This window comes from Etheostoma cragini, chromosome 5 (genome assembly GCF_013103735.1).
Source record: "Etheostoma cragini isolate CJK2018 chromosome 5, CSU_Ecrag_1.0, whole genome shotgun sequence".
Classification (NCBI taxonomy): Eukaryota; Metazoa; Chordata; class Actinopteri; order Perciformes; family Percidae; genus Etheostoma; species Etheostoma cragini.
In genome coordinates, this window is record NC_048411.1 from 28,515,344 (window position 1) to 28,528,459 (window position 13,116).

Here is a 13,116-nt window from a genome sequence, read left to right on the forward strand (position 1 = left end):
GGGGGGGGGTTTGGCAGGTGGAACAACTCTGTCAGCGTTTGAAGGTCTGCCATGTGACCGTCTGAGACTCCATTCTGCTTTCATCAAGGACATGAGAATGGTCTCTTTTACATTTATGATGTAATGCCGTTGATGTCTCTGTCTCCATGTCTCATTTTCACAGCCTTGACCAGCGACAGAGTGACATCACATGAATAGTTGTTGCTTTGGTTGTGTTAATGTTTATTAATTTGAGTCATACACAACTTTAAGTGACACAGAGAAAGCTGAGCAGATGGCCTCCCAGCATGCACAGAAGGCTTTGTTATGACTGCAACAAGAGACTTGTGTTGAGTTGTACGTGAATTTTTCTGTGGTTGGGTGCCTTAAGATTGATGGTTGTGCTGTTAAGTAAAACCTAAATGCCAAAGGCGATCTGTCACGGGGGAATTCCAGGGTTTAGAGGCGGGTAGCGGGAGCTAAGACCTTAAAACTGAGGGAAATCTGAAGGCCAAGGCTGCTGAAAAGGGGCCCTCTTGTTGTGGTACGAGGTGCCGAGAGGAATGGATGAGCTGTTCCACCCCAAACAACTCCCCCCTTCACAAAAAAAACAACAACCTCTCTCTGCCTCACTATGATGAGATCAGAGGAACAAACTCTCCCGCTGGATGATGTCATGTTTTAGACTTGGGGTCAGTATCTCAGGGTGACATTAGGAGATGTGTGTGTCTGTGTCTGTGTGGGAGCTGAGGAGTGTGTATAATATTCTTTGAGAATTTTACACAAGCTGTTGCATAGATACTATAATCTCTTCTCCTTTTTGCTGTCTTCTTCCATACACACACAAGCACACACACACCTTTGACTCTATTATCGTCTGCGTCCTCCTTTGCCTCCGCCATTAGTGAAATTGTTTTGTTTTTTTGTTTTTTTTAAAGCTTGCAGAGTCTCCTCAGGTTGTCACAGTTGAAGGGAGTCCATATGTCCGTATATGCGTGGCATATCTTGGAGATGAGGAGGTGAAAAGTAGGGCTGCACCTAAGGATTATTTTCATTGTTTATTATTCTGCCCATCATTTTTTTTTCTCGATTAATCGATTAGTTGTTAGGTCTTTAAAATGCCAGAAAAGGGTGAAAAAGTTCTTCAGTGTTTTCCAAAGCCCAAGATGACGTCTTCAAATGTCTTGTTATGTCCACAACTTAAAGATATTCAGTTTACTGTCACAGGAGTTAAGAAACTAGAAGACATTCACATCTAAGAAGCTGGAATAGGAGAAGTTTAACTTTTAGTTTTTCAAAAAAATGACTCAAACTAATTGATCTAATCCAAAAGCAGATAAAATAACAGATTATAGGCTGCTAGAATGGGACAGTGTATAAGCCGCCCCCCCCCCCCCCCCCCCCCCCCCCCCCCCCCCACACATGCTTTGGAAACCCAAACTTTGTCGACCAATACGGAAGGTACTCTATACAGGTAGAACCATATGTCTTTACCATCTCATCCATCCACCACGGACCCCCCAGGATTATGTGACTTTTTACTCTGGTTACCAATAACCAAGAGTGGAAGTACTTCTCTTAACACTACACTATAATCGTCGCTATACGGCTTAATTTAATCACGGCAAACTTTGCAAAATCCTGAAAAGCTCTAACTGTTTCTTGTAAATTTTACCATAAAATCTGTCACACCAGCCCGCGTTAGAGAAATTCTCAGAAACATATTTGTTTCTTGTTTAGGAATACCCCCAGAATGAAGAATGAGACATAAGTCCTTTAACCCTTGATATATTCGTAAGGTGATAATTGGCTGACTTTGTAATTGTCTTAATGTGGCTGTTAAAATTCAGGTCTGAGTCCATGACTACACTCAGATTTCTGGCTTTGTCTGTTGTTTTTAGCATTGTCGTTTGAAGCTGAGCGCGGACTTTCAACCGTTCCTCTTTTGCTCCAAAAACAACCACCTCAGTTTTTCCTTCATTTAATTTAAGAAAGTTATGGCACATCGAGCAGTTAATGTGTTCAATGCACTTAGTCAGTTTTTGTATTGGTCCCCTGGTGATAAGGTTATGTAAATTTGTGTGTCAGCATAGCTATGGTAACTTATTTTGTTGTTTTCCATAAACTGAGCCAGTGGAAGCATGTAGATGTTAAACAGAAGAGGCCCCAGGATGAAGCCTTGGGGAATTCTGCACGTCATTTGTGTATGCTCAGATGCATAACTACCTAGTCTTACCGGTCTAGTAATATGTTGTGGTCGACCACATCAAATGCAGCACTGAGATCCAGTGAGACTGAAATTTTGGGGTTGGGTGCTCAAAAACCCGACCTGAAGGAAACCAAACCATTGTTTAGTCACAAGAAAGGGTTGAGTTGTTGATAAACCGCTATTTCAATCATTTTTTCTCAAAAACACAAGATTGGATATCAGCCTATATTTGCTCAGTAGCGACGTGTCTACATTTTTCTTTTTTAATAGTGGCGTGATGAATGCACTTTTCAGGGCCTGGGGGAAGATACCTGAGAGAGGAGATGTGTTTACTATATGTAGAAGATCAAAAGCCAAACAATTTGAATTTTTTTGGAAAATGCCTGTTTGTAGAATATCAAGGCAACAGGACCAGGTTTTCGGATGTTGTAAAATGTCCTCCAGGTTTTTATGGTTGATTGTGTGAAATTGTGTCATATTGGAATTTGTACTTAAATATCCTTATATCCTTTACTTGATATGGAGACACAGACTCTCAGACTTTGTCTTTGAAGGAGGCAAAATCATTACAGGCCTTGGTAGGTAGGTAGGTAGATGGAGATACTTTATTTATCCTCGAAGGAAATTAAGGTGTCCAATAGCTTATACACACATCTTATACACATCTTACATACACATAGACACACATACAATATATGCAACCTGTGAGTTTTGTAAGACAGAGACAGGAGCATATTTGAAGCTCTAATGGCAAGTTTAATCTATTTTACCATTGGGACAGACTGAGGGACTGTACGGGTGTTCCTAATGGTGCTGGGGAGAAGAATGGCTCGATATGACTGGTTGAGACAGATTGCTAACCGGACTGACACCCTTATTAACCCCTGCTACACCAAGTTTCTATATGACTGTGTCATTGGTCATGTCTCACTGGACACAGACAGGCTGTTATGTAACCACATGTGTGAGTTTATTGCCACGCTATATTGGGCCTACAAAAACCACACACACACTTCTCCTGTCCTGACAGTCGGCATCCACAGCTGTCAATGTAAAGTCCATCAAGACTGACTGTTATTATGAATAGCTTTGAATAGGATCACTGCTTATCTAACTTGCATAATACTAAGGTGTAGGTTGCAGGAGCAATGCATCCCTGATGACATAAGTGTCTCAAGATGTTCGTTAGTTGTCTCATGTTGCAGAGGTTGATACTGTTGTAGTGTTAGATTTTTGTAATCTAGATTTACAGGCTAGTTAAACTCTGCGGTCTGGTATGCAAACTACCCTGCCACTGCTGTAACAGGTGAATGAACACCTCTTATAATAAATCTATCTGTGGTATTGATAGCGTGTATGTTTGGTGTCAGGCTCTAGTGTCCTCTCAACATACTTGCCCTGTTCTACATGCTTCTTAGTCCTTAAAGCAGGACAGGCACATAACAACATGAACACAGTTTCTGAGACTCGAGGCCCAGTTCAGCAACTCCGCCCACACAGCTGACAGATTCATGTGACGCTTCAGAGGAAAGGGAGCCTCATCCCTCTAAAACACATTTGCTTGTTTCCTCTCCTCTCCCATGATTTCCTCGCGTCTCTCCTTTGCTTCCTTGGGGGGAGGGACTAAGAGGCGAGAAAGAGAGCCAAGTGGAGGAGTCGGGAATGCAATTGAAACCTTTAGTGCATAACTTTTTGATCTTCATAAACGTCTGTTACATTTGAGCCATTGATACAAAGCTAATTTAGACTATCAGCCATACAACTATCTCTGGATTTCTCAGTATGGCTATGTTCAGAACATTGTGTCGTCCGGTAACTTACTCACGCAGAAACTTTAGTGACGACAATTACCTCTCCTGGAGAGTCCATCATGTCTTTTTAATCGTATGTGCCCCCCTGTGGCTACTAGCAACTGTGCGGAGGAGGGGTGGGGGCACGTGCGTGATCACGTATGGCTTGTATCATGTGGACGTGCCGACAGTGTTGTTTTCCTTACTTAGAATTCCTCATGCGAGGGACAGAAACTACGCTCTACACCTTTAATCAGCATGAGATTCACTGAGTGTCTGTAGATGTTGCCTTGCCCTCTTATGGCCAAAAGGGTCTAAAAGTCTACCCCACTTGAATACTTTATTGTCTTCCCCCTTCCATGTCACATCTAAAAACAAAGGATTCTGTTTAGAGCCCTAAAGATCAATCAATTAGTTGTCAACTATTAAATCACCAACACTTTGTACAATTGACTAATCAATTAAAGTAATTTTTTAGTGAAAAGAAATTACAATTCTGTGATCCAGCTTGTTAAATGTGAATGTTTTCTTGTTTCTTCACTCCTCTATGACAGTAAACTGACTATCTTTGAGTTGTGCAAAAAACCTTACATTGGAGGATGGCATCTTGGGCTTTGGGAAACACTGATAGAAAGTTTTGATTAGTCGAGAAAATAATCAACATGTTGGCAATGAAAATAATCATTAGTTGCAACCCTAGCTCTGTTGTGCTATGACTGATGACAGGTAGAAATTAAGAGAGGCAATACATAATGCTTATATTCATTCTGTAACATGGCTACACAGTTATTTTATAAAGAATTGCCATTTATTTATTAGAATAGTGGGTGCCCCAAATGGACTTCATAGTCCATTCCCATGCAACTTCTTATGCCAAATCTTAAAATTGCACAAATATACACATAACCCTGTTAAAAACCTGTAAAACACTGTAAAATGTACTGCACTATTTAGCTAAATCATTGCCATGATTGTCAGTGTGCCATCATAGAAGAACTAGTGGTCTGAAAATATGGTGCTAACGGGAAGAGATAGCTATAAAAACTCTTACTTTATTGTGTCTTTAAATGATTTAGAAAATTGGACATGTGGCTCCAACAGGCTCTTCTATCTACAGAAGGGAGGATGTACAGCAGCAGCCGAGAGGAAGAGAAACACTTGTTTGGGAAAAATACTCTTGTCGGTGTGAGTCAATAGGAAGTGTTTGAGTGTCAGAGGGAGGGGGCTGAGTAGGTTAGTCTGGCTGGAGGAATGTCCTCTCATCCTGTCACGCTGTTTGCGGTGTTATGACACTGGGAATGACGGCAATCATTCATTCATCTGGTCTCGCTGAGTCATTCAGGATGGGAAAACTGAAGCTGACCGGGTGCAAGTAGTCAGAATAAATGGAAAGATTACATGAGCCATACTGCAATAACAAATAACCGTGGTCAATCATTCTAAAAATAACTGAGCATGTCTTACAAACACCCCCCCACCCCCCACCCCACCCCAAGACAAAAGAATCAAGGTTCAAGGAGCTCGCTGCAAAAGTGGAGAGCATTCAGAAACAGTATGAGTTGGAAAGAGAGAGCAGAGAAAAAGAGTGGAACAACAAACGGAGCCAAATGGAGAAGGAAAAGAAGCTCTCAGCTGTTCAGATTCAAAACCACAGCCTCCAGGACTTTGAAAAGCTGAGCAGAAGGATGGAGGAGTGTATGACCAAAGAGAGCCAAATGGAGAACAACATCAACATCCTAAAAGCTCAAAAGGCTGAACTTCTGCTCAGTCTCCTTAGCCTGCAGGAGCTGGCTCAAAAGACTGATACGGAGAAGGCCACAAGGAGAAAGGAGGAAGAGAAGGCCCAGAAGGCAGCAGAAAAGAGGCAGAAAGAGGAGAGGAAAGAAGAGGAGAAGCGAGAGACTAAACAGAGGGAGGAAAATAGGAAGCAAGAGAAGGAAGAAGAAGGAAAAAGATGAGATAGAGAAAACAGTCAAGAAAGAGAGGAAGAAGCAGGCGAAGAGAGAGAAGGAGGGATCAAAACGACAGAAGAAAGAAAAGGAGACAAGAGTGACGGAAGAGCAGCAGAAGGAGAAGAGAGAGGATAACTCCATCTATCTTTATCTCCTCCAATTCACCTCCACCCCCCCCAACCCGCATTTTTCACATGTTCATTTAGCGCTCACACCGCACAAACCATTATAATCAAATGGTCACTGCTCTATTAGACAGATTATCCGATAATAGGATTTAATAATAATTAAAAGAACAACTAAACAATAAAAAGGGTAAGAGAAAGACAACAACAATGTGAGTCACACAGGATTTCCACAGATGGATACAATTATGGGATTGCAAATGATTCAAACAGACCTTGAATTGGCCCTCAGGTATGTAAACTAATATGTCCATTTTATTCATAAAATAACTTTACAATGCGTGTTGTAGTTGTACGCCAGTAGCATTACATTACTTCCCCCTTCCATTTAGCGTGGACGTTTTCCTTTCACTACATGTTTGTGTGGGCTTACTATTTTCTTTTGTCTTGTCCCCCTGAAACGTTACTTGTGTAAAGCGTCCTTGGGTTTCATGAAATGCCCTATAAATTACTGGTTATTATTATGTTGTTTGCTACAACAATCTCCTAATGCTTTGGCTTGTGACACAGTAGAAATTAGGGCTTTAACAATATGGAAAATAAAACTGAAATCAGCCCTTCCAACGCCCAGAATTATCCTTCTCGTCCAGATCCAGTGCTACCACATCTTTAAACTAATAGTAGTCCTTTTGGTGCCTTCTTCCTGTTTTGTCTGGTAAATGTAGCTACTGTCACTGTAAAGACGGTTAAAAGCAAAAGAGGGGGCACCGGTAACGCTAACGGAGGTGTAGCTAACGTTAAGAGCGGCCGCTGTTCTTACTCGGTTGTCTGCAATTGTGGAAACATTATTTTAAGGTACAATAGAGTCTTTGGTGTTGGATTGATCAACATGGAAATCAGTCAATATCAATAACTTATACTGTTTATTGATCCTCAGTGGGGAAACTACCGTTTCCACTCTGCTCAGTTAGTAATCACTACACACAGGCCTGAGATACACACACAAGCTCCGGACCTATCCCTGCACACATGGAGAGATGTCAGAGGGAGAATAAATAAGGTATCTGCAAACTGCAATGTAATCTATTACATAACGATGCCATGTGGCATAAAAAATGTGCCCAGATTATTTGAACATGTCTTAATATATGTGTTTCCTTAATACCCTTTTTTTGTTTAACAAGTGACAACATTAGTGGAAGCCACCACTGTTTTGACTCATGTTGCTGTGTTGGAATAGGCACTGGCTTGTGTTGTTCCCTTGACCCTTCAGTGAACTGTGAGTGTAAATGTGTCTCCGACAGCACTTCTCTGGACGGCACTCTGGCACGGCTACCTGCTGATGAAACTTTAATCTCATTAACTGTAGGTTATTTAAGGCTCTAAGTCCTGAGTTATCAAGGCTCATCTTGGTTTTGGTGCTGAGCAGAGAGAGAGATATGAGGAACATTTGTTGTTGTGTTGTTGGAGGAGGTGAAGTGAATGCCATGACAAAGCCCCCCCCCCCCCCCCCCCCCCCCCCCCCCCCCCCCCCCCCCCCCCCCCCCCCCATCTGTTGTCCTTGGCTAGATGTAAAGAGCTGTACTACACTATTCACCCAGCCAGATGCACAGATGTATTATTGCACCAGTGAGATGGACTTTGAGGCTCCGATGCCATTAGCCAAGGCTGCCCACAGACTGACTCTCTCCTCCTCCATCCCGACCCTCCTACATGTCATCTGCTGCCTCTCTGGACTGCGGATCTCATTCCACTTCTCAACCCCAAAAACAGCACACACAAAAACAAGCGTTTTTTTCTTCCATTGCTGAGATTGTATCCATTTTGCTCTGCTGACATTTGAGAAAATGTCAAAAATAATAAAGCAGTTTGATGCTTTACAGTTATTTCCTGCAGAGGTACAGTGGGTTATCATAATTTTCTATTTTGCATTTGCGAAACAAATTTCCTGAACACTTCAATTGTTAGTTTTCCACGGAGACAAACCTTCAGTCAGTACACTCGCCCTAATGCATTTTTTTTCCCCCGCTCTTAATTCTAGCCGGACTCATCTGTGTTTTCTGTTTCCACCTCCCCACAAATCACTCTCATACATCACCGGCCGACAAGGCGATGCAACCCACTGCACAGCAACTTCCCAGTGCGCACATATGAGCCAGGCAAAATAAAGAAAGAGGAAAGGGCAGAGGGAGACGGATGGCAATTTTTATTTTTTTTCTATCAGTAAAATTACATATTGTACCAGCTGTAGGCTGCGGGCCAACATTATTTGTGCACACTGATGTTTTGATGTTAAAACATGTTCTCACATGCAGACTAACTCACTGTCCACTTCCATGTAGAATTATTTAATCGTCATACCATAGAGTATCCCTGTGCCAATTGAAACTTAAAGGAGAATTCCGGTCGATTTCAACACGTAGCTCTCTTGTTTATGGTCACGGAGTGCTGCCAGTGGCAAGACAAAGGAAAATAATCAGTGTTGCCTACACCAACTTATCCTCCTGCTACAGTTTGCACCCAGGCGGCTTTGGCCTAGCCATATGATTCCTTCTGAGTAAAAACAGTAAAAATGACTGCAGTAGATGTGAAAGAAATGCATAAATGTTGTGCTAATTCAGCCAGTGCACATACCTCTGTTTAGTTCCTGTGTTCCGGTGAAGTCCACACACGTCGATGGAACTCATACAATCCAATATTCCAAAATGTATGACTATTTTCATTTTTCTCGCCACTGACAGCCCTCCCTCACCACAAATACAGCTATGTGTTGAAATTGACTGGAATTCTCCTTTTAAAATGTGTTACTGAGTTAATAATGTACAGTCCTCTAAATGTACAGTATCTCCTCTATGGGATGAATTAACTTGGCCGATATAGCACCTGAAGTAGCTGCATTATTTACCTCTGTACATCTGAAGTGCATGGAGGTTTTGCTCTGACTGTCTTGTGTATCTAATTGTATTATGCAATCATTAAAACGACAACAATTGATAGAAAAAGACGTTCCTTCAAGACAAGTGCAGAGATGATGTTTTTCATAAATTTACAGGATTTTAGCGGATTTTTTTTTTTTTTAAACATGGAAGCAAGCAAGGACGCGTGGGAACAGAAGGATGTTTTGCAAACAGAATATTGACCAATGCCTTGAGTCATAGCCTAAAAGAGTTGTGGGCGGTGTAGGAACAGAGCAACCACAGTGGATTTTACTGCCACACATCCAACCCACTTCAATCTACGGCCAAACTCCGGGCTGCCAAATCCTCCTTATGTCATGTCAGTTTCTCCTAAGTAGCTGTAGATCGTGCCAGATCTGGCATTTTATGAGATCTCAGAGGGGCCCTGGAACCCCATGGGACAGTGAAAAATGTCTATGGACTGACAACAACAAACCCCTGAGATTTTTTCTTTTTTTTTCAGTAGGCTTGGTTGTGTATGGTATGTACTGTATGGGGAATGACAGTGGGATGTTGCCTGGACACAGCCATGAGAGACACTGCCGCAAATGCTCCCTCTCAGCTATACACACAGATTAGGAACACACACACGCACACACAGACATACACACACGCACGCCTCCTCAGAAACGGCTCTTGGTTGGTCCATCACTTGGTCAGCCTTTATCCTCCCTTGTGTTCGTGTGTGTGTGTGTGTGTGTGTGTGTGTGTGTGTGTGTGTGTGTGTGTGTGTGTGTGTGTGTGTGTGTGTGTGTGTGTGTGTGTGTGTGTGTGTGTGTGTGAACCCGGACTGGAGATCTGGAGCTGTACACTGAGACGGCGACCATCATGGTGATAACGAGTACAGCACACTGAAATATGACCGCTATCCTTCCCAAATGGCACAGAGTGAGCTTTGGGATTTCTGCGCGGATCCGTAACAACTAGTTTTCCGCGGCGAATAAACGGCAGCTTCTCTCAGGTTTTCACTGGATATTGTAATGTTTTGCCTTTAAATGGAGGTGACTCACAGGGAAAATCTGAGTTACGGTATTTCACGGGGTGTGCGCGTGTGTGGGGGACGTTTAACGGACCTCTGTGTTGCGTAAAAGGACCGTGCTACCAGTTTTGGAGAGTTGTGAAGCGGAGTGCTCCTCTTTGGATAGGATGAACAACTCAATGAATCAAAGGGTAAGGATGTTGTTTTGTTTCCGAAAAGATTTGTAAGACTTTAAGATTTAGATGAAAAAAATGTCAGTTAGCTGTAGACTAAACGTGCCACTTAGGCTTTAATTCGTGACCGTCAGATGATTCAGGCTACTTATGATCCTTGGAGACATGTCATTGTCTTTTGACTGTCTCCGTCTGCTTTGATCATTTATTGTTCATTGCGTGGAAAGACTCCACTAACGCCACTAAACCCCGACATGTATGATCTTGTTTATCTCTCGACTCTGCATTCCGGATTGGACCAAATCCTGTTCTGTGAATCAATCAATTCTTTTGATAAATTCGGCCCCACAACATATTCAAGCAGCCGATTCTATTAAAACAATTCCAACTTTTAGAATTGGTTGGTTCACACTGCAGGTTACCGCCCACCATGTTTTTTTCCCTGTGTGGAGGAAGACTGAAGGAATATTAGATGAACTAGTTTTAAAATGTGAATTTACCGAAGTAAAGTGATTGTTTGGTGTATAATATGTTTGCCGAATTGTGTGAGTGGTACCCAATGATCTGTGAAACCTTTTATTTCATCCGTTACAAGTCTATAACTTCTTATAATAATGGAAAGTGTTTTAATTTGCACGATTTTTAAAGGGAGTCTGGTTACACTTGAGTGCTAGGTGTTCCTTGTTACATCATGGGGGCAGGTGTGGTTACTTTAGCCCAGTTACAGTTCCTTTGGGCATAATGACCCAATTCAATAATAATAGCTGCTATTGATTTTCATACATTGTCACCTTAAATCACTCACTCTATAATCTCTTTCTCTGCTGTGCCTGAGGGTGAGTGGTTAATATGGGGATAGTAACCCTCAATTTCATGCTGCATGAATGCACTGTGTCATATCACCCAGCCTGTCAGAGTCAGAACAACGTGACAACTGTGCAATATTACTGCAATAATGACACACTTCTCCCAGTCATCACCCTTTCCCCTCTCTTGTGAATAAATCTTTCCTAAATGCCTCGAATTGGCAGCACAAAAAATAGCCATGCTCACATTGAGCAGTAGAGCAGAAAATAGCTTTACTTGTGAGAATATTGGGCTTTTTATATGCCTTTTTCTTCCATAGCAATATAATAATAAAATGCCATGGTTTTCCCATGAAGCTGTTTGGCTCAGAGGATGCCAGTCCATACGGCAGAGACATGCATGTCATGCATTCATATTTCTATTTCAAGATTGCGATGCTTTCCCCTTAAACACGGCAAACCACAGAAAAGTGCTGAAAAGAAGGGACAGCTCCTCAACGTGATAAGCCCTGAAGAGCAGTGGCCAGATGTCTGGTTTGTGTGATTGTGAGTGACAGGCAGTCAGTTCTGCCCAGCGTACTCATAGCTCTGACCTCTTCCTATAATCAAGTTTACTTTCACCACTGAAACTCAATCCACGCACAGATCAAGCAAACCGGTTGCATCTCTGTCGGTTGATTGCTTTTATTTTGCTTAATGGCAGGCGGCCTGCTGATCTGAGAGAGGGAGAGCGAGCAAGAGTTTAGATTTTAGTCTCATGTTGATTTAAAAGGTCACCTGCATGCCCATCAGTTAGATTGAACGAGCAAGACAGATGTGATCTTTCCATTCCTGGAATACAGCCTGCACACTGTGTGGGGGTGTGGATGTGTGTGTGTGGTGCCTAGAAAGCTCAAAGTGTGTGTTCATTTTGTCCCTACTACTGTTACAACCCCAGCCATCTCTGATTATTAGTAGTGAAAAGGTCAGCGGCGTGCCAGAGCCCCTCCTCAGTGTGACTGCACAGCATCTTTCAGGTGCTTCTTTATGCAATGGTTTCACTGTTTCATGGCATACGGCAGCTTAGAGCTGCAAAGATTCATCGATTGATTGATGAGTTGTCAACTACTAAATTAATCTGCTCTACTTAGTGTGAGAATAAGTAAAAATTCTCTGATTCCAGCTTCCTAAAATGTGAATATTGTCTAGTTTCTTCTCTCCTCTGTGACAAAACATATTTGAGGATGTCTGGGGCACCTGGGTAGCTCACCTGGTAGAGCGTGCGCCCCATGTACAAATGATCAGTCCTTGTCGCAGCGACTGCATGTTCAACTCCATACTGGGGCCCTTTGCTGCCTGTCGTTCCCCCTCTCTCTCTCCACTTTCACATTATCGGCTTTCCTATATAATAAAGGCCTCAAAATTCCCAAGTATGTATGGCTTTGGAATATGTTTTTCACCATTTTCTGGCATTTTAAAGACAAACAACTGCCTGATATATCGAGAAAATAACTGCCAGATTAATCTATGAAAATATTAATTTGTAAATCACGTAATTTTGCAGCACTACTGCAGTTAAACTGTTCTTGTTTTTTGTTTTTTTAATGTATTTCCGCCTGTGCTTTTTACTGCGTTTGCAGTTCTACAACGGGGGGAGAAAAGGCAGCCTCCCATGTCCGTTCCTTTTCCAAGGAATCCTTTGGCCTGTGTCTAACGATCAATAACCACTTACTGCAGAGGAGCTTTCTGCAGACAAGTCTCTGTCTGTCCACACAGCTTTCTGTCTCTCTCCGATTTCTCTTCCTATCTATCTGGATAGCTATCTCGAGTGTCTCCTCTGCTTGTATCTGTCTGTCCTCCTTCTCTTCCCCGGGCAGCCTTCATTCACCTCTGCAGTCACGTGTGTTTCCTCTCTCTCTGCCCCTGCTCCATGCTGCTCCATGCCTGCAGTAGAGGTCATTCTGTTTTCTCTGCTGATATTGTCCATTGCTTTCTCCCAGGAGGCAGCTGCTGGGACTGAGGCTAAATCTACACTACTACGTTTTAGTTTAAAGGTCCCATGACATGGTGCTCTTTGGATGCTTTTATATACACTCACCGGCCACATTATTAGGTACACCTGTCCAACTGCTCGTTAACACTTAATTTCTAAGCAGCCAATCACATG

At 42.5% G+C, this 13,116-nt stretch overlaps 1 protein-coding gene across 4 annotated transcripts in view; it reads left to right on the forward strand.

Moving 5' to 3' along the window:
- rtkn (rhotekin) overlaps positions 1–13,116 on the forward strand; it is an 81,166-nt gene that overhangs the window by 33,766 nt on the left and 34,284 nt on the right. The window contains exon 1 of one of the 4 annotated variants that reach the window (XM_034871262.1): positions 9,758–10,182. The exons of the other annotated variants lie outside the window; for them this stretch is intronic. Within the exon in view, the coding sequence (XP_034727153.1) occupies positions 10,159–10,182 (24 nt within the window). The 5' untranslated portion in view covers positions 9,758–10,158. Of the gene's footprint in view, positions 1–9,757; positions 10,183–13,116 lie in introns of those variants that run through there. 4 annotated transcript variants of the gene reach the window in all.